Source organism: Mastigoproctus giganteus, chromosome 8 (genome assembly GCF_048544385.1).
Source record: "Mastigoproctus giganteus isolate SK-2022 chromosome 8, ASM4854438v1, whole genome shotgun sequence".
NCBI classification, from domain to species: Eukaryota; Metazoa; Arthropoda; class Arachnida; order Uropygi; family Thelyphonidae; genus Mastigoproctus; species Mastigoproctus giganteus.
This window is the reverse complement of record NC_143582.1, coordinates 210,911,976-210,931,399: the sequence shown is the minus strand read 5'-3', so window position 1 is coordinate 210,931,399 and position 19,424 is coordinate 210,911,976. Positions and strand designations below refer to the sequence as shown.

The window sequence follows — 19,424 nt, the reverse complement described above, 5'->3', positions numbered from 1 at the left end:
CTGCTTCCCTCAAAAATTGTTCTCAATGGACTCTCATAATCTTAATGTGTGCTCAATTAACCCATCTTTTCTTTCTCGTCTTCCATAAGGATCTTTCTCTGTTGGTCCATATTAGCACTTCCTCATCTTTAACTTTATCACCATATGGGATCTTCAGTAGTCTTCTAAAATACCACATCTAAAAAGCCTCCAGTCTTCTCTTATCTACAAGTCCAAAGCTCTCACATCCATGTAATACTATGCTCCATAAGTAGCTTTTAAAAATTTCTTTCTTGTTTGTAGATATATATTATTAGATATTAAGAGCTGGTTTTGTCTAAGAAATGCTTGTTTTACTTAGTTTATTCTATTTGATAATTTCTCCTCTGCTTTTTCCACTTGTTATCTTGCTTCCCAAGTACTTATAGGAATAGTAAAAGAATGGTATTTAAAAAAACTCAAAACTAACTTTAGCTACTTTTCCTTCCCTTAGACACCACATTAAGAAAGTTATGAAATCTCAATATTCTTACAATCTTCGCTCAGTTGAATCTGAACTTACTTGGAATTTCAATTCCACACCATTATGGTGCTATCTCAAACAGTTATCAAGGTCTTCCACAATTATTATGTTAACTAATGATTTGAACATCTCAATCAACTGTCCTCTTGGCATTGCTAATCTTTTTGCTACCCATTTTTCGAAACTTTGTTCTCCTGAACGGCACCGGTTTATTCCCTGTTATCCATTTGAATATAATACTAATGACTGTTTTGATAGATTAGTTCTCACTACTTATGATGTCCACTTAGTCATTTCTCAGCTTAACGATTTCACTGCTCCTGATCCTGATACCCTCCCTGCTCTTTTCTTCAAGAAACGTAGTTTGTCTCTAACTCCAATCCTTATAAATATCTTCAGTTACTATCTTCTTCATGGTTGTTACCCTTCAGCATTCAAAGAGGCCTATATCATTCCATATATAAAAAAAAACGGTGAGAAAGCTATTTCTAATAACTACCAACCTATTACTACACTGAATACAATCGCAAAATTTTTTGAACTCCTACTTTATAAAATATCTTAGTTCCCAACTTCACCCTTTTATCAATAATCATCAGTATGCTTTTGTTCCCAGGAAATCAACTGTTTCAAATCTGGCCTTGTTCTCTCATTTCCTACAAATTAATTTGGACAAAAGAAATCAAACTGATTCACTTTCCCTGATATTTCACATGCATTTGATCCTGTCCACATCAATCTTCTGCTCTTCAAGCTTTCATCTTGTGGTATTCTGTGCTCTTTACTGGATTTGCTTGATTCACTGCTTAGAAATCGTAAAATATCTGTAATAATTGATGGTACTTCATCTACTCTGGTTACTGTTTTGCAAAGTGTTCCTCAAGGTGCACCCTTGGGTCTGCTCTTCTTTATTGTTTACATTAATGATCTATCTCAACTTTATTTCAGTCCATTAATGTTGAGTAGGAACTTTATGCAGATGATATTAAACTTTACAAAGTTATTTATTTTCAACTCACAGTGATGAACTCCAGTCCTGTCTTGTTTCCCTCTCACTCTGGCTCAATAAAAATAACTTGTTTCTAAACCCATTCAAATGTAAATCATGTTGCTTTTGCTTGAATCATGTAGCCCTCTGTCTTTACTGATTATTATATTGGAGGCTCTCTAATTTCAAGTATTGTTACATTCAAGGGCTTAAGTGTCCTATTTCGATCTGTCCTTCATCCCATTTTGACCATGTAATATCTCAGACTTCCAAACTTCTTGGATTAATTAAGCATTTTTCCTTGATTTTCAAGAGTGACAAAGTTATAATTCTCTACAAGCAACTTAAACTTCCCATTTTTGATTATTGTAATATTATTTAGTTCCCACAACAGGAATATATTTCTCAGACTTGAGAGAATTCAAATTAAATTCATTAAATTCTTATGCTTTCAAAATCGCCTTGCCTTTCACCATCAAAACTATGGAGCTCTTTGTCATCCATCGCTTCAGAACCATTCCTCTTCACTCCCGACAACAACTTCATGGGTCTCTTTTTGTCTACAATATCATAAATTCTATTATTGATGCTCCATCTCTTCTTGAATCTTTCACTATACCCCACTTGAATTCTCGTTATAAAACTAATTTCTCACTGCCTGTCCTTCGTACTTAACACTTAGTTGGAAGTCCTCTGTTCTGTTTCCTTCAGGTCTTGAACATCACAATATTGACACTATTTACACTTAAACTGTCTATGTATAAGAACTTGCTCTTTAGTCTGTTTTGTTAATCAAAATTTTTTATATATTTTAAGACAAATTTTTTTATTGATTAATACTGTTTTGTATTGATTCTCTATAATTCTCAGCATTTTTACCATTATCCAGGGTCTGCATGCTCTGTGGGTGAGAAGTTTGTATATAAATAAATAAAGCTTGTGATAGAGAATAGGAGGATGGAACCACTAGTTCCATCTTCCAATTCTCTATCAATATTTACTGCTCAGACTTCTTTGTTACACTTCATCACTTTTGTTTTATTCATAGTTATCAGATTGTGTTTTGTTTTTAAAATTGTGCTCATTCCCTCAGAATTCAGGGTGGATGCCCTCGAAGAAACTAAATTGAGGGGCCCATCAAGCTCTCAGCTGCCCACATCAACGACAGAGCTTGCACTTGGGCATCGCGTGACACAGAGACAACCCCTAAGGCAGAATGCGCTGGTCCCGAAGGAACTAGTAGTTGTTGGTGACTCTATTGTCAGGGAAACGGGGAACATGCTTTGTAAAAAAGATAGGTGGAACAGGACCAGGGTATGTCTGCCAGGGGCAAAGGTTGATGACGTAGAGCGAATATCATCTTTTAAGGGCACAAAAGGTGATATAGTTGTACACGTTGGCACTAATAATATTAAGAGTAGGAGACCGGCAGAATTACTTAACAAGTACAGGTCACTGTTGAACAAAAGCCGAGAATTAGGGTTGAATTTGAAAGTGTCTGCAATTCTGCCCAGACACGATAGGAGGGAGTATATGACGAGAGCCTTGTCGATCAATTCGGCCCTGGAAAGATTGTGCAAGGCTCAAGGGGTAGAATTTTTTTCAGCCTGGACTGTACTTGTTAACAGGAGAGATTGCTTCTACAGGGATGGGATACACTTAAATAGAAAGGGTGCAAGAATATTTGCTGATGCTATCGAGGCAGTGTTAGGTGGGTCGGAAAACTGCTAGCTTGGGGGGAGACAAAGACCAATAGATTGACAGTAGCCACTGGCAGAGGTGAAAGAGATTCTTGCACTGCTTCTATTAGAATGAGCAGAAGCCTGAAAAACAAGATGCATGGTATTTCAGAGACTGCTGGGAGCCATTGCGGTACAAGTAAACACATGGGTTGTGTTAGGGTAGCTAAGAATAGAAACAGGTGCAGGTATACTTGCGTGTACACAAATGCTAGGAGTTTAGTAAATAAATTTGATGAATTTGAGGTATTGCTCAAAACATCGAAGGCAGATATTGTTGGGATATCAGAGACGTGGTGTCACACAGATATAAGGGATGCAGAACTGCAATTTGGGGAGTACAACGTCTAAAGAAAGGATAGACAGGATAGGAAGGGAGGAGGGGTTATGTTATTAGTTAAGAAACACATAAAAACCAAGGAAGTGAAGCCAGTCGACATCGCTGGACAGTGCAGTGTGGAGTCAGTTTGGTAGCACACTCCTACTCTCAAAATTGAGAGTAGGAGTGTGCTATAGGCCTAATGACTCTGATGAGTATAATAAGGAACTGTACAGTGAAATAGAGTGGGCCAGTAAATCAGAGTGTCTTATAATGGGAGATTTTAATTTCCCAGATATTGACTGGAATTTGGGGGCTGGTTACTCACACACTAGCAGGACTTTTGTGGATTTATTGGATGATTGTTTTCTACATCAGCATGTTCGGGAGGCAACTTGAGGGAATAATACTCTTGATTTGATTATCAGCAGTGATTCTTCATGCATTAAGAATCTGCAGATAAATGAACCACTAGGTGGCAGTGATCACAGTGTGCTGAAGTGGGATTTACTCAAAGAGGTAACTACCATTAGGGGTAAAGGGAAGGGTTATTGCTTCCGTAAAGGCGACTACGATGGACTGAGACAGTATTTAAATTCTATACAGTGGGACCAACTGATGATGTTACCAACAGCAAATTCAAAATGGGAAGCATTCAAAGAACTTATCTTGGAAGCTACTAGGCTTTACATACCAACTAAGAAATATTGTTCAAGGTTTAGGCCAAAATGGATGTCGGATGAACTAATGAGGCATATGGCAGAGAAGAAAAATGCATGGGATACATACAAATTAACACATGACACAGACGCCTATGATAGATACAAGTTGATATGCAACCAAGTTACAAAGGAGGTTAGGCAGGCGAAGGCAGATTACGAGAAATCCTTGGCAAGGGATGCAAAGAAAAACAGCAAAGAGTTCTTTACTTATGTAAACTCTAGAAGGAAGGGGGTGAATCAGATTGGTCCACTTGATATTGATGGGTCAAGTGTTGATGATCCTGCTCAGGTAGCTAACAAACTAAATGAATATTTTGCATCGACATTCACACATGAGGAGTTATTCAGCGAGGGGAATGCCAGAGGTGTATTCAACTCTAGCAGTAAGCTACAGAATCTTGAAATAACTGGGAGTAAAGTGGAGGAGAAACTGTTGAAGATAAACACAAGAAAGGCACCCGGGGTGGATGGGATCTATCCAGTTATATTAAAGGAGGCAGCAAAGGAAGTAAGCAAACCCTTAGCCATAATTATGAGAGCTTCCTTGGACTCAGGGGAGGTACCCATAGACTGGAAATGTGCAAATGTGACCCCAATTCACAAAGGAGGATCAAAGGCTGACACAAGTAATTATAGACCTGTGAGCTTAACTTCTGTTCCAGGAAAATTAATGGAGGCACTGGTTAAAGAAGCACTGCAGGATCATTTAGACAAGACTTCAGTTATAGCTCAGACACAGCATGGTTTTGTTAAGGGGAAGTCTTGCCTGACCAACTTGATTGGATACTATGATGCAGTCACAAAAGAACTGGATGCAGGGAATAACTTTGATATTATATACTTGGATCTTAGAAAGGCTTTTGATACTGTTGCACATGGAAGACTGCTACACAAATTGGAGCAGTGTGACATTGGAGGCAAATTGCTGCTATGGATAAAGGGGTGGTTGAGGGGGAGAAGACAGAGAGTGGTAATCAATGGACACTGCTCATCATGGACTGATGTTATTAGTGGAGTCCCTCAGGGCTCAGTGTTGGGTCCATTATTGTTTTCTGTATTTATAAATGATATTGATGATGGTATATCGGGCTTAATGTCCAAGTTTGCAGACGATACAAAGGTTGGCAGGGTTGTCAAGGACACTACTGACACTATGCTGCTGCAACAGGATCTGGAAAGGTTGAGCAGATGGGCTGAGAGGTGGCAAATGAAGTTTAACATTGATAAATGTAAAGTACTACACATGGGAAACAGCAACCCCAGAGCAACGTATCAACTCTGTGGTACTACACTGACAGTGGTAGAGAATGAAAGGGACTTGGGGGTGGTTGTGCAGGCAGATATGAAGTTCTCTGAGCAGTGCAGAAGGGCTGCAAGAGTAGCTCATGGAGTATTGTCAATGATATACAGGAATTTTTCCAGCAGGGATAAGGAAGTGATTATTCCATTGTATAAGGCGATGGTCAGGCCACACCTAGAGTACTGTATACAGGTCTGGAGGCCTCATTTCAAGAAGGATGTAGAGCTGCTGGAACGAGTACAGAGAAGGGCAACAAGATTAGTGAATGGAACAAAGGGGTGCTCTTACGAAGAAAGGCTTAAGTTTTGCAAATTACAGTGTCTGGAGACTAGGCACCAGCGAGGTGATCTGATAGAGGTGTATAAAGCCTTGAATGGTTTAAGCATGCTCAATGCTGATGGGATTCTTCCTCTAGCTCAGAAAAATCACCTGAGAGGGCATAAATTCAAATTGAGGAAAGACAGATGTAGGATAGACGTGCGGAAATTTGCCTTTAGCCAGCGGGTGGTTGGTTGGTGGAACAGACTTCCATCCCTTGTGGTGGAGGTTGATAGCCTAAATAAGTTTAAGGCTCAGCTGGACAGGTATTTTGAACGAACAGAGGGGTGAAGTGGAAGTGGGGGTTTTTTTTTTTTTTTTTTTGGCTGATGCTGCATAAGCTTGCTTTCTTGCATCAAATGCCTCTACTAATGCTAATGCTAATTCTCTGTAGGTAGTCTTCACTAACAGATACTATGTCATCTGCAAATCGAAGCATAGTAATTGGTTCCCCAATAATTTTTATTCCACCATCCATCTTCTCTCTCAGTTTTTCCATCACCTCGTCAATGTATATTTTAAATAGTATTGGAGAAAGGACACATCCTCGTCTTACACCCTTTCTCATTTTTGTTTCCTTAATTTAGTATTAGTATTAGTAGTGGCCAATGACCAAGAAAGCAAACTTATAAAGCGTTGATAAAAAAAAAAAAAAAAAAAACTTCCCACATCACCCATCAGTCCCTGCCAATAATTTGACTAGTTCTTCATAAAATTTATTATTTGTTCAAACTACCAACCTCCACTACAACAGATGGAAGTTTGTTCCAACAATCAACAAGCTGCTGGTTGAAGGCAAACTTCCACACATCTATCCTGCAACCATCCTTCCTCAATTTGAATTTATGCCCTCAAATCAACCTTGCAGGTTCCCAATCTCCATATGCTGCAATTTGCAGGACTGAATCCTTTCATGGTAAGACCATCTTTTTGTTCCCTTCACTAATCTCGTTATCCTTCTCTCTCTGCACCCACTGCAGCAGATTTATATTCTTCCTAAAATAAAGCCTCCAAACCTGTATGTAGTACTTATTGCTACCCATATGTAGTATTTTGCATTTGTCAATATTAAACTTCAACCACCATTTTTCAGCCCATCTGTCTAATTTTTCTATATGGATCTGCAACAGGATCTGGAAAGGTTGAGCAGATGGGCTGAGAGGTGGCAAATGAAGTTTAACATTGACAAATGTAAAGTACTACATATGGGAAATAGCAACCCCAGAGCAACATATCAATTCTGTGGTACTACACTGACAGTGGTAGAGAATGAAAGGGACCTGGGGGTGCTTGTGCAGGCAGATATGAAGTTCTCTGAGCAGTGCAGATGGGCTGCAAGAGTAGCTCATGGTGTATTGTCAATGATATATAGGAATTTTTCTAGCAGGGATAAGGAGGTGATTATTCCCTTGTATAAGGCAATGGTCAGGCCACACCTAGAGTACTGTATACAGGCCTGGAGGCCTCATTTCAAGAAGGATGTAGAGCTGCTGGAATGAGTACAGAGAAGGGCAACAAGATTAGTGAATGGAACAAAGGGGTGCTCTTACGAAGAAAGGCTTAAGTTTTGCAAATTACAGTGTCTGGAGACTAGGCACCAGCGAGGTGATCTGATAGAGGTGTATAAAGCCTTGAATGGTTTGAGCATGCTCAATGCTGATGGGATTCTTCCTCTTGCTCAGAATAATCACCTGAGAGGGCATAAATTCAAATTGAGGAAAGACAGATGTAGGATAGATGTGCGGAAATTTGCCTTTAGCCAGCAGGTGGTTGGTAGGTGGAACAGACTTCCATCCCTTGTCGTGGAAGTTGATAGCCTAAATAAGTTTAAGGCTCAGCTGGACAGGTATTTCGAATGAACAGAGGGGTGAAGTGGTTATTTTTTATTTATTTATTATTTTTTTTTTTTTGGCTGACGCTGCATAAGCTTGCTTTCTTGCATCAAATGCCTCTACTAATGCTAATATCTTGTTACTTTGATTCTATCATTAACCACCCTGCCAACCTTTGTATCATCTGCAAACTTAGATTTCATTCTTTATTTTAATTGCTGCTGTTTGACATCTGTATAAATTTAGTATTACTCTTCTATACTAAAATTAAGGCATATATTTTTTAGGACTGAAAACTTCATGTTCCAGTTAACAATATTAATGTGTTTTCTATACCAATGAATGCTGAGAAAGCAGATCAATTATTTTTTATCAGTTTTTCATTCAGTATTCTAAGGTTCAAGATTGCTCCTCTCATGCTGCTATTTATTTTAAACCCAAAGTGGTCCTTAGAAAGATTCTTTTCTATTTTATGTTCAATTATTCTTGTAACAATTTTTGTTAGAATCTTGGAGGCATGTGTTGTTAAACTTATTATTCTATACTTCATTCAGGTTATAAGCTATGTGAAAATATTGTCACATCCTAGTGCTTTACAATTCTTTATGTCATTTAAGGCTTTGTCAAATTCTGCTCTGAAAATGCTCATTCATACCTCATCTCTTTTTCTCTTTTTAACCATTTCCTCTAGTTCTAGGGCACTCTCATCAAGTTGTTTTTCACATAATTCTTCAAGATATTCTTTCCATTTATATGCAATATCAAGGTCTTCCACAAGTATGTTACTGACCGGGCTAGCCGGGTGGGTAAAGTGCTTGCCTGGCAACCCAAAGGTCGCAGGTTCGATTCCCGCCTCGGGCTTGGATAAAAGTACTGCAAAAACCTTGGGAGGTGCATTATGGCCACAGAAGCCTATGCGCCAACAACTACCAAAAAAAAAAAAAAAAAACAAGTATGTTACCTTCTTTGTATCTTATTGTATTATTCTTTGTTTTTTTTTTATTGGAAAATTTTACTTATCAGTCTATAAGCCTGCCCATATTTCCCCTGATCTGTTTTTTCATCTATTTCTTTACAGACGGCTTCCTTCCAATCCACCTTTGCTTTGTTAGCTTCTCTGTTGATTCTATTTCACAGTTCTCTATATTTTTATTCTCCTTCTTTATATGGGCCACTTTTATACAGGGTGTTTCAGTTAAACGTTTCAGAACTTCTAAGAGGGGTAGGGTACATCCTGACAACTCGAAATCATATAGCAATGTGGGGTCGGAAATGCTTTCCTGAAGCGGTGTTGTACACAGAAGCACCATAAAAAGAAAAGAGACCGTAAGTGAGAAATCGTTTTAATAATACATGAAAAGAAGCAAAAGGTACATGGATTAAAGTAAGTGTTCGAAGTTTCTTCCTCTGGCTACAATGCACGCCTCACATCTCCGACGCATGGACATCCGAACATTCTGGAATACTCCAGGCGAATTTCGAATTTCTTCGGCAGCTACTGCGATTCTTGCAACCAGCTCCTCAGCATTGTCAACAGGGGTGTCATAAACTAGCGATTTCATATGACCCCAGAAATAAAAATCAAGACATGATAGGTCGGGTGACCGAGCAGGCCAACGCACGGGACCACCACGTCCGATCCACTGTTGACCAAATGTGACATCCAGGTAGTTACGAACATCTCCGCTATAATGGGCAGGGGCTCCATCGTGTTGGAACCACATTGTCTGTTGCGTCGATGCAGAAATCTGTTCATCTCTCAAAAGTTGTCACCCGACCTATCATGTCTTGATTTTTATTTCTGGGGTCATATGAAATCGCTAGTTTATGACACCCCTGTTGACAATGCTGAGGAGCTGGTTGCAAGAATTGCAGTAGCTGCCGAAGAAATTCGAAATTTGCCTGGAGTATTCCGGAATGTTCGGATGTCCATGCGTCGGAGATGTGAGGCGTGCATTGTAGCCCGTGGAAGAAACTTCGAACACTTACTTTAATCCATGTACCTTTTGCTTCTTTTCATGTATTATTAAAACGATTTCTCACTTACGGTCTCTTTTCTTTATGGTGCTTCTGTGTACAACACCGCTTCAGGAAAGCATTTCCGATCCCACATTGCTATATGATTTCGAGTTGTCAGGATGTTCCCTACCCCTTTTAGAAGTTCTGAAACGTTTAACTGAAACACGCTGTATATATGTATGTCCTTCTCTGTCCAATCAGGTCCATGGTACTCTCTGTTATCCAAGGTTTTCTGGGCTTATTTTGATTTGTTCCTAGATATTTTCTTCCCTCTACAATTATATTCCCTACATGAGCCTATCTATCTTTAATATCTGTAGTTCTGATATCTTTTGTCCTCTCATCTGTTATTTGGGCATAATTCAGCCTTTCTGTTGAATTCTTCAATTTTTCTAAGTTTCATCGTGGTTGTTACATTTTTTTAGCTATCTTTTTATATTTAAGAATGCTTTTCATTACCACCATATTATGGTCACTATCAACATCTGTACCAGGTTGGTCTTTTCACTGCTTTATCTGATTTATAAATCTACATTGTACTAGAATACAGTCAAATTTGATATCTTCCTATATCTCCTGACATTTTTGAAGTATATCATCACCTTTTATGTTCTTTGAATATTATATAATAGCAATAACAGTTCATGTTGTTTCACAAAATTCCATCAATCTTTTTTATTTTTCTCATTCCTTCTTACCAGGATATACGGTTCTACAGTTTTTCCTACATGATCTTCTATTATTGTATTCCAGTCTTCCATTATTATTTAGATTTTCACTTCCTAATAATAATGGAAGACTAGAATGACTGGAATGTAATAATAGGAGGTCAGGATGGTTATCAGTTTAATAAATATATAAAATAACAAATTATTACTATTTGCTTATTAAATTAATCAACAGAAATGTGAAATACATATTATCTTTCAGTTGCATTTAAAATCCAGGAGGATATACACACACTGGCCAATAAAAATAAGAACTTTTATTCAGTATTGAATTGGGCTGCCTTTGTTTCAAATAACAGCAAGTGTGTGGAGTAGCATGAATTCTATAAGATGTTTTAGTTCATTATGGTCTAAGTGTAACCATTCTTCCAGCAAAATATCGTAGCTATGACAATATTGAAGGAAAAAGACTTTGTTGCCAAACAGCTCTGTCTAGCATATCCACACATTCCCAATAGGATTGAGATCAGGTGAATGTGGGAGCCACGGCAGATGGTGAAAATCCCTGTCATGTTCTCAGAACCATTCTTGCATGATTCTGGTATGATGCACTGTTGCAACGTCATCCATAAAGTGGGCATCACTTTTGGGATAAAAGTGTAATATTGCAGGGTGCAGTAGATCTGATACAAAATTCAGGTACTCCCTGGATGACATTTGACCTTCCACTGGTATCAACGAACCCAGTCTGTGCCAACGAAACATTCCCCATACCATGATAAACACTTCCAGATGCTTAGGTCATCTTAAGCAAGCAGAGTCCATCACTTTGTGAGGTTCTTGCCACAATCTTTGCCTGCCATCAGTCCAAATCAAAGTGTATCATGATTGGTTTGACCACATGACTTTCTTCCACTGTTCCATTTTCCAATCATAATGTTATTGGCACCACTGCAAGTGGATTATTTTTTATTTTTCTGCTTTTCTCTGACTTTCAAATAAGCAGGCAATTGCCAATACCCAATTTTTTCAATTCCCGGCACATGGTATGGGTTGAAATAAGGCTGTCCTGGGCTTGGTTGAATTCAGATGTTATTTTCTGCATACTGGATGTCCTATTTTCCATAAAGCCCTCTTTAGAGTATGACAGCTTCGCTCTTGATGTACTGTTTTCTGCCACATTTACACCTTTGAGATGCAGAAGAATTGCTTTCTTTCCAGTCATTAAAAAATTAAAAACCTTTGAGATGGATGCTTTTGAGAAACTAGTTAACCAGTTATGTCTTTCATTTCTTGAATCACGTGCTCCTGCTAAACATACTCTCATGATAAGGCCCTTTTTTTAAAGTTTGATAGATCATGTGCTTCCCCCATTTTGGCTTTAGATTACTGTAATTGAACTACCTGTGTAGTCTTTATACTCAACGAGGCAACACATCATCACCCCATGTCACAGCTTTCTTTGCATCTCTCTCTCTCTGCATTTCTTCTGTCTATGATTGTCTTAATACAAAGGTTGGTATCTGGTTTTTTTTTGGCCAGTGTGTATAAGTAAGGAACACCATAAAAATATTTTTACATACTGTGATCTGAGATATGTATTTGATATGAGATATGCTATTTATTTTATTAAATCACAAAAGATCAATAAAATATATGAAAATCAAGGAGGAAATGAGTATTATAATAAAGTGTCACATGAATATTAAACTGTAAGGTATGTTCAGTGATGTGAATACAATTGCTTTTTATATATTACTGTTTAATTAATTAGTAACATGATAATTAGTTATTTACTTTTCATTTCTATTAATTATTTTCCTGCAATTCCCAGCTACAAAGCTAGACCCACAATTATTATTACTACTTGTATTAATCAGTGAAAAAGAAAAATGCAGTTAATTTAAGAAATAAAAAATCAAACGCACCTGAAATGTAATACAGCATACATTTACCTAACTTTTTTTAGCAGCTTTGGGAAATGGTTTTAATTCTATTGTGAGATTTAAGTCTGCATAATAGTAAGAAAAATTGGCAACTTTTATTTCTCAAAAGTAGTCCCATTCTAAGTATTATTCTCTTTTTCATATAAAAAAGATATACTTACTGGTAACAGTAATATTTCCTGATGTAGTGTCTTTGCCTTCAGTGTTAACAGCTGTACACGAGTAACTACCTGCATCTTCAGATGTAACATGGTCAATAATTAATTCAAAGACCTCTTTACTCTCAAATGATACTCGTACCCTGTCATCTTGTTTGAGCTCTTTATTGTTTTTATAACTATGTAAAAAAATGAAATCAAACGTGTTTTCTATACTTGCTAATCATTTACCACTGTATCAAAATTATTATTCTAACATACATACATACACACACATGTGCACACACACAAACATATATATACAAGGTGTGGTTATATTAAATAATGGGACTGTTGCAAAACAAAATAAATATAATGAAATATTTCATACCTTACAAGTTATGTTATCCCCTTCAAAATAATTGCCTTTGGCTTGCACACTGTTCCATAAGTTTCTGAAGTCATCTTCTGTAAGCCCTTTTAACACTTTGGTTGGTATTTTCTGAATGCCTTCAATGGACTGTAAATGCACTTTTCAAGTACCCTTAAGTACACTTTTCAGTTTAAGGAAGAGAAAAAAGTCAGAATTCACACACGGGGGTTTGTTTTTTGGCCAGAAATTGGCAAACAGAGAGCATGTTGCATGTGTGTGTGTGTGTGTGTGTGTGTGTGTGTGTGCACGTGTGTACATGCATGCATGCTGGAGCATTGTTTGATGAGGCATCCAACCATCCATCCAAAATTCAGGTTCTTCCTTAAAATGTTTTCATGCAGCCTTGTCAGAACTTCAATGTACTATGTTTGATTGATAGTCTGATTTGGTGGGACATATTATAACATAATAATTCCTTTAATATTGAAGAAATCAAGAAGCATGGATTTTATTTTATTTTATTTTGACATTCTTGCTTTTTTGGTCTGAGGGACTGTTTTGTCTTCCACTGCATAGAGCCAACTTTCATTGCACGTAGTTCCATTACTCAGAAAGTCTGGATCTTCTTCATTTTTTTTCAAAACATCTTCACAAACTTGGAGTCTCCTTATTCTTTGATCTTCATTCAAAATTTTTGGCACCATCTTAGTGCCAAAAATTTTCTCATGCCTAAATTTTCAGTTTAAATTTTTCTGTTTCTTTGTCCATATTGAGTTCTGATGCACCTATTCTAATGCTTAAATGATGATCACTTCTAATTGATGTCCTCACCTGATCCACATTTTCATCAGTTTTCATGGATATCAGACATCTTGGTCGTTCACTGTCTTCTACATTCTCTCTTACTTTTAAAAATCTTTTATTCCATTCAAACATGCGAGCTCTTGACATAGTATCTTCCCCATAAACTTTTCATAATAACTCATAACTTTCAGTTGATGTTTTCTTTAGTTTTGGTAAAAATTTGAAGTTGACTTGTTCGATTTTCTTGTCTGTCATTTTTCCGGCAAACTGCAAAAACAAGGTAATGAAAACCTGTGTCACTGCAAAGCAAATATGCATGTTGGAACGTGGCTTGGCAGACAACTAGTGAAAGGTTTAAGGTCAACTGTTGTCTTTGTTTCACAGATGGCATTTAGTGTGTAGTGGCTGTGTGTGCAGTCTTGTTATTTAATAGCCACACCTTGTGTATATATATATCTATAAAATGTTGTAGTTTTTTTTTCTAGGTTGAAATTTATTAGAAAAAAAGTGAATCTCACTCAAAGAATCAGCTGATATACTAATCATATTGAACAACAATGAAAAAAATTTAACATAATATGATAAATTTTTATCATATGATAAAAATTTGATATGATAGACATATGATAGACAATGAATTTTTTAATGCTGATTTTGAAGTGGAGATCATTTTTTTCTAGCACCCCTCAGTTCAAGATATTACATATTTTAGTTTTCACATATTCAGTTCAACTAATATGAACCTGTTCATATTAGTTGAGTTGAACTACTGGTTGAGAACTTCTGACATATTTTGCATAGCCAGATTATAGATATGAATGGTCTAGGTCTACAATCTGGCTATACAAAATATTGTTGCTTTTTTGTGTGTGAGCGGGACAGCTGAGCTAAAACCATTCATTACGAAACTAAGATTTGCCCCTCCCCACACATACTTTACATGAATCTTGCACCTGGAAAGAAAAATATTATCTATATGCCACTGGATGGGAGAATAAACATATATTTACCACTGCTTCACAGAAAGTTAGGTCTAATGAAGAATTTTGTAAAAGCTATGAACAGGAATTGAGAAGGCTTTCAATATTTAAAACTAAAGTTACATTACATTAGTATGCATTAGTGATGCCAAAATCAAAGAATGAGTATTAATCGGTCCACAGATCAGAGGGTAACTGAAAAATGAAGATTTTGAAACAGTGTTTGGAACTGGATGCTTGGAAAATTTTCAAGGACGTTTGTGAGCATTTTTTGTGCAAAAAACAAGCAGATAACTATAAAACCTAGGTGCAGGCTGCAAAACTTTGCAACTAAACATCTTTGGGGCACCTGATTGAGGTATATAAGGGTCGGAACTGAATTAGTAAAATAAACAAGAAAGGTATATTTTCACTGTAAGAAGAGGGAAAAACTAGAGGACACAATTTACAAAATTCGTGAGAGAGAAGAATACAGAAGGATGGATCTCATTAAGTGTTCTTACAAATCCATGCTGAGATTAATTCAAGATACCATTCTTGTTGAGATTCTCCCATATGACAATTGTGGATTGAGGTGAAATTAGCACTTCTGAGTCCAATGACACTCTTATTATTATTCCTAGTGGTTGGATTCACTCATATTCAGTCTTTTTTAATTAGAACTGAATATATACAGTCGAACTTGGTTATAACTGTAACGAGCAAAAAAGCTATAATGATTTTAATTTACACATATTCCCATACAATCGCTCACAGGATGCAAAGAATAATTTTGATATAATATATTTGCACCTTAAAAAGTCTTTTGATACTGTTACACATCGAAGACTGCTGCACAAATTGGAGCAGTGTGGCACTGGAGGCAAATTACTCATCTTCCTCTTGCTCAGAATAATCACCTGAGAGGGCATAAATTCAAACTGAGGAAAGATGGCTGTAGGATGGATGTGCGGAAGTTTGAGTTTGCCTTTAGCCAGCGGGTGGTTGATTGCTGGTTGTTGTTGTTGTTGTTATTTGGTTTTTAGGAGCATTAGCAACTAAGGCCATATTGCTCCGGGGATATGTGGTGGTCATTCCCTGACCTTTCTGCATCCTCCATATTTGGTGGGCACGGACCTGAACCCCAGTCTAATCAAGAAGCATGTGCTACACACTGCTGCTCCTGCCCACCTGACTACGGAGGCATTGTTGATTGCTTGAACAAACTTCCATCTGTCATTGTAGAAGTTGAAGCTTAAATAGATTCAAGGCAAAGGCAGAACTTGACAAAAATTTGGATCGAGGGGATGGGTGAAATAAGGGTTTTTTTTTTTTTTTTTTTGGCTGATGCTATATAAGATGGCTTTCTTGGATCATATGCCCTTGCTAATGCTAACTGCGGCTATGGATAAAGGGATGGTTGAGTGGGAGAACACAGAGAGTGGAAATCAATGAACACTGCTCTTCGTAGACTAATGTTATTAGTGGAGTCCTCCAGGGTTCAGTGTTGGGTCCATTGTTGTTTTTGTATTCATTAATAATATTGATGCTGGTATATCAGGCTTAATATCCAAGTTTGCAGACAATACGAAGGTTGGCAGGGTTGTTAATGACACTAATGACAGTATGCTGCTGCAACAGGATCTAGAAAGTTGAGCAGATGGGCTGAGAGGTGGCAACTGAAGTTTAACATTGACAAATGTAAAGTACTGCATATGTCCAGGAGCAGCAGTGCACAGCACACACTTCTTGATTAGACAGGGGTTCGAGCCTGTGACCACCAAATACAGAGGATGCTGAAAGGTCAGGGAATGACCACCGCATATCCCCGGAGCAATATGGCCTTAGTTGCTGATGTTTCTAAAAACCAATAACAACAACAACTGCATATGGGAAGCAGTAACCCCAGAATAGCAATAGCATTAGCATTAGTAGAGGCATTTGATGGAAGAAAGCAAGCTTATGCAGCATCAGCCAAAAAAAAAAAAAAAATAAATAAATAAATAAATAAAATATAACCACTTCCACTTCACCCCTCTATTCGTTCGAAATACCTGTCAGCTGAGACTTAAACTTATTTAGGCTATCAACTTCCACGACAAAGGATGGATGTCTGTTCCACCAACCAACCACCCGCTGGCTAAAGGCAAATTTCCTCATGTCTATCCTACATCTGTCTTTCCTCAATTTGAATTTATGCCCTCTCAGGTGATTATTCTGAGCAAGAGGAAGAATCCCATCAGCATTGAGCATGCTTAAACCATTCAAGGCTTTATACACCTCTATCAGATCACCTCGCTGGTGCCTAGTCTCCAGACTGTAATTTGCAAAACTTAAGCCTTTCTTCGTAAGAGCACCCCTTTGTTCCATTCACTAATCTTGTTGCCCTTCTCTGTACTCATTCCAGCATCTCTACATCCTTCTTGAAATGAGGCCTCCAGACCTGTATACAGTACTCTAGGTGTGGCCTGACCATTGCCTTATACAAGTGAATAATCACCTCCTTATCCCTGCTAGAAAAATTCCTATATATCATCGACAATACACCATGAGCTACTCTTGCAGCCCGTCTGCACTGCTCAGAAAACTTCATATCTGCCTGCACAACCACCCCCAGGTCCCTTTCATTCTCTACCACTGTCAGTGTAGTACCACAGAGTTGATACGTTGCTCTGGGGTTGCTGTTTCCCATATGTAGTACTTTACATTGGTCAATGTTAAACTTCATTTGCGACCTCTCGGCCCATCTGCACAACCTTTCCAGATCCTGTTGTAGTAGCATAGTGTCAGTAGCGTCCTTGACAACCCTGCCAACTTTGTATCGTCTGCAAACTTGGACATTAAGCTTGATATACCATTAGCATTAGCATTAGCATTAGTAGAGGCATTTGACGCAAGAAAGCAAGCTTATGCAGCATCAGCCAAAAAAAAAAAAAAAAAACCCACTTCCACTTCACCTCTCTGTTCGTTCAAAATACCTGTCCAGCTGAGCCTTAAACTTATTTAGGCTATCAACCTCCACCACAAGGAATGGCAGTCTGTTCCACCAACCAACCACCCGTTGGCTAAAGGCAAATTTCCGCACGTCTATCCTACATCTGTCTTTCCTCAATTTGAATTTATGCCCTCTCAGGTGATTTTTCTGAGCTAGAGGAAGAATCCCATCAGCATTGAGCATGCTTAAACCATTCAAGGCTTTATACACCTCTATCAGATCACCTCGCTGGTGCCTAGTCTCCAGACACTGTAATTTGCAAAACTTAAGCCTTTCTTCGTAAGAGCACCCCTTTGTTCCATTCACTAATCTTGTTGCCCTTCTCTGTACTCGTTCCAGCAGCTCTACATCCTTCTTGAAATGAGGCCTCCACACCTGTATACAGTACTTTAGGTGTGGCCTGACCATTGCCTTATACAATGGAATAATCACTTCCTTATCCCTGCTGGAAAAATTCCTGTATATCATTGACAATACTCCATGAGCTACTCTTGCAGCCCATCTGCACTGCTCAGAGAACTTCATATCTGCCTGCACAACCACCCCCAAGTCCCTTTCATTCTCTACCACTGTCAGTGTAGTACCGCAGAGTTGATACGTTGCTCGGGGGTTGCTGTTTCCCATGTGTAGTACTTTACATTTGTCAATGTTAAACTTCATTTGCCACCTCTCAGCCCATCTGCTCAACCTTTCCAGATCCTGTTGCAGCAGCATAGTGTCAGTAGTGTCCTTGACAACCCTGCCAACCTTTGTATCATCTGCAAACTTGGACATTAAGCTTGATATACCATCATCAATATCATTTATAAATACAGAAAACAATAATGGACCCAACACTGAGCCCTGAGGGACTCCACTAATAACATTAGTCCACGATGAGCAGTGTCCATTGATTACCACTCTCTGTCTTCTCCCCCTCAACCACCCCTTTATCCATAGCAGCAATTTGCCTCCAATGTCACACTGCTCCAATTTGTGTAGCAGTCTTCCATGTGCAACTGTATCAAAAGCCTTTCTAAGATCCAAGTATATAATATCAAAGTTATTCCCTGCATCCAGTTCTTTTGTGACTGCATCATAGTATCCAATCAAGTTGGTCAGGCAAGACTTCCCCTTAACAAAACCATGCTGTGTCTGAGCTATAACTGAAGTCTTGTCTAAATGATCCTGCAGTGCTTCTTTAACCAATGCCTCCATTAATTTTCCTGGAACAGAAGTTAAGCTCACAGGTCTATAATTACTTGTGTCAGCCTTTGATCCTCCTTTGTGAATTGGGGTCACATTTGCACATTTCCAGTCTATGGGTACCTCCCCTGAGTCCAAGGAAGCTCTCATAATTATGGCTAAGGGTTTGCTTACTTCCTTTGCTGCCTCCTTTAATATAACTGGATAGATCCCATCCACCCCGGGTGCCTTTCTTGTGTTTATCTTCAACAGTTTCTCCTCCACTTTACTCCCAGTTATTTCAAGATTCTGTAGCTTACTGCTAGAGTTGAATACACCTCTGGCATTCCCCTCACTGAATAACTCCTCATGTGTGAATGTCGATGCAAAATATTCATTTAGTTTGTTAGCTACCTGAGCAGGATCATCAACAGTTGACCCATCAATATCAAGTGGACCAATCTGATTCATCCCCTTCCTTCTAGAGTTTACATAAGTAAAGAACTCTTTGCTGTTTTTCTTTGCATCCCTTGCCAAGGATTTCTCGTAATCTGCCTTCGCCTGCCTAACCTCCTTCATCAATATCATGATATCATCAATATCATTTATAAATACAGAAAACAATAATGGACCCAATAC

General features: G+C 38.2%; 1 protein-coding gene across 3 annotated transcripts in view; it reads right to left on the bottom strand.

Annotated features, from left to right (window-relative positions):
- The window catches only part of LOC150082242 (protein Obscurin-like), an 865,351-nt gene that overhangs the window by 584,971 nt on the left and 260,956 nt on the right, over positions 1-19,424 (bottom strand). For all 3 annotated transcript variants that reach the window (XM_090379203.1, XM_090379204.1, XM_090379205.1), the window contains one exon: positions 12,515-12,690. In XM_090379203.1, coding sequence (XP_090235329.1) covers positions 12,515-12,690 — 176 coding nt within the window. The remainder of the gene's footprint in view (positions 1-12,514; positions 12,691-19,424) is intronic.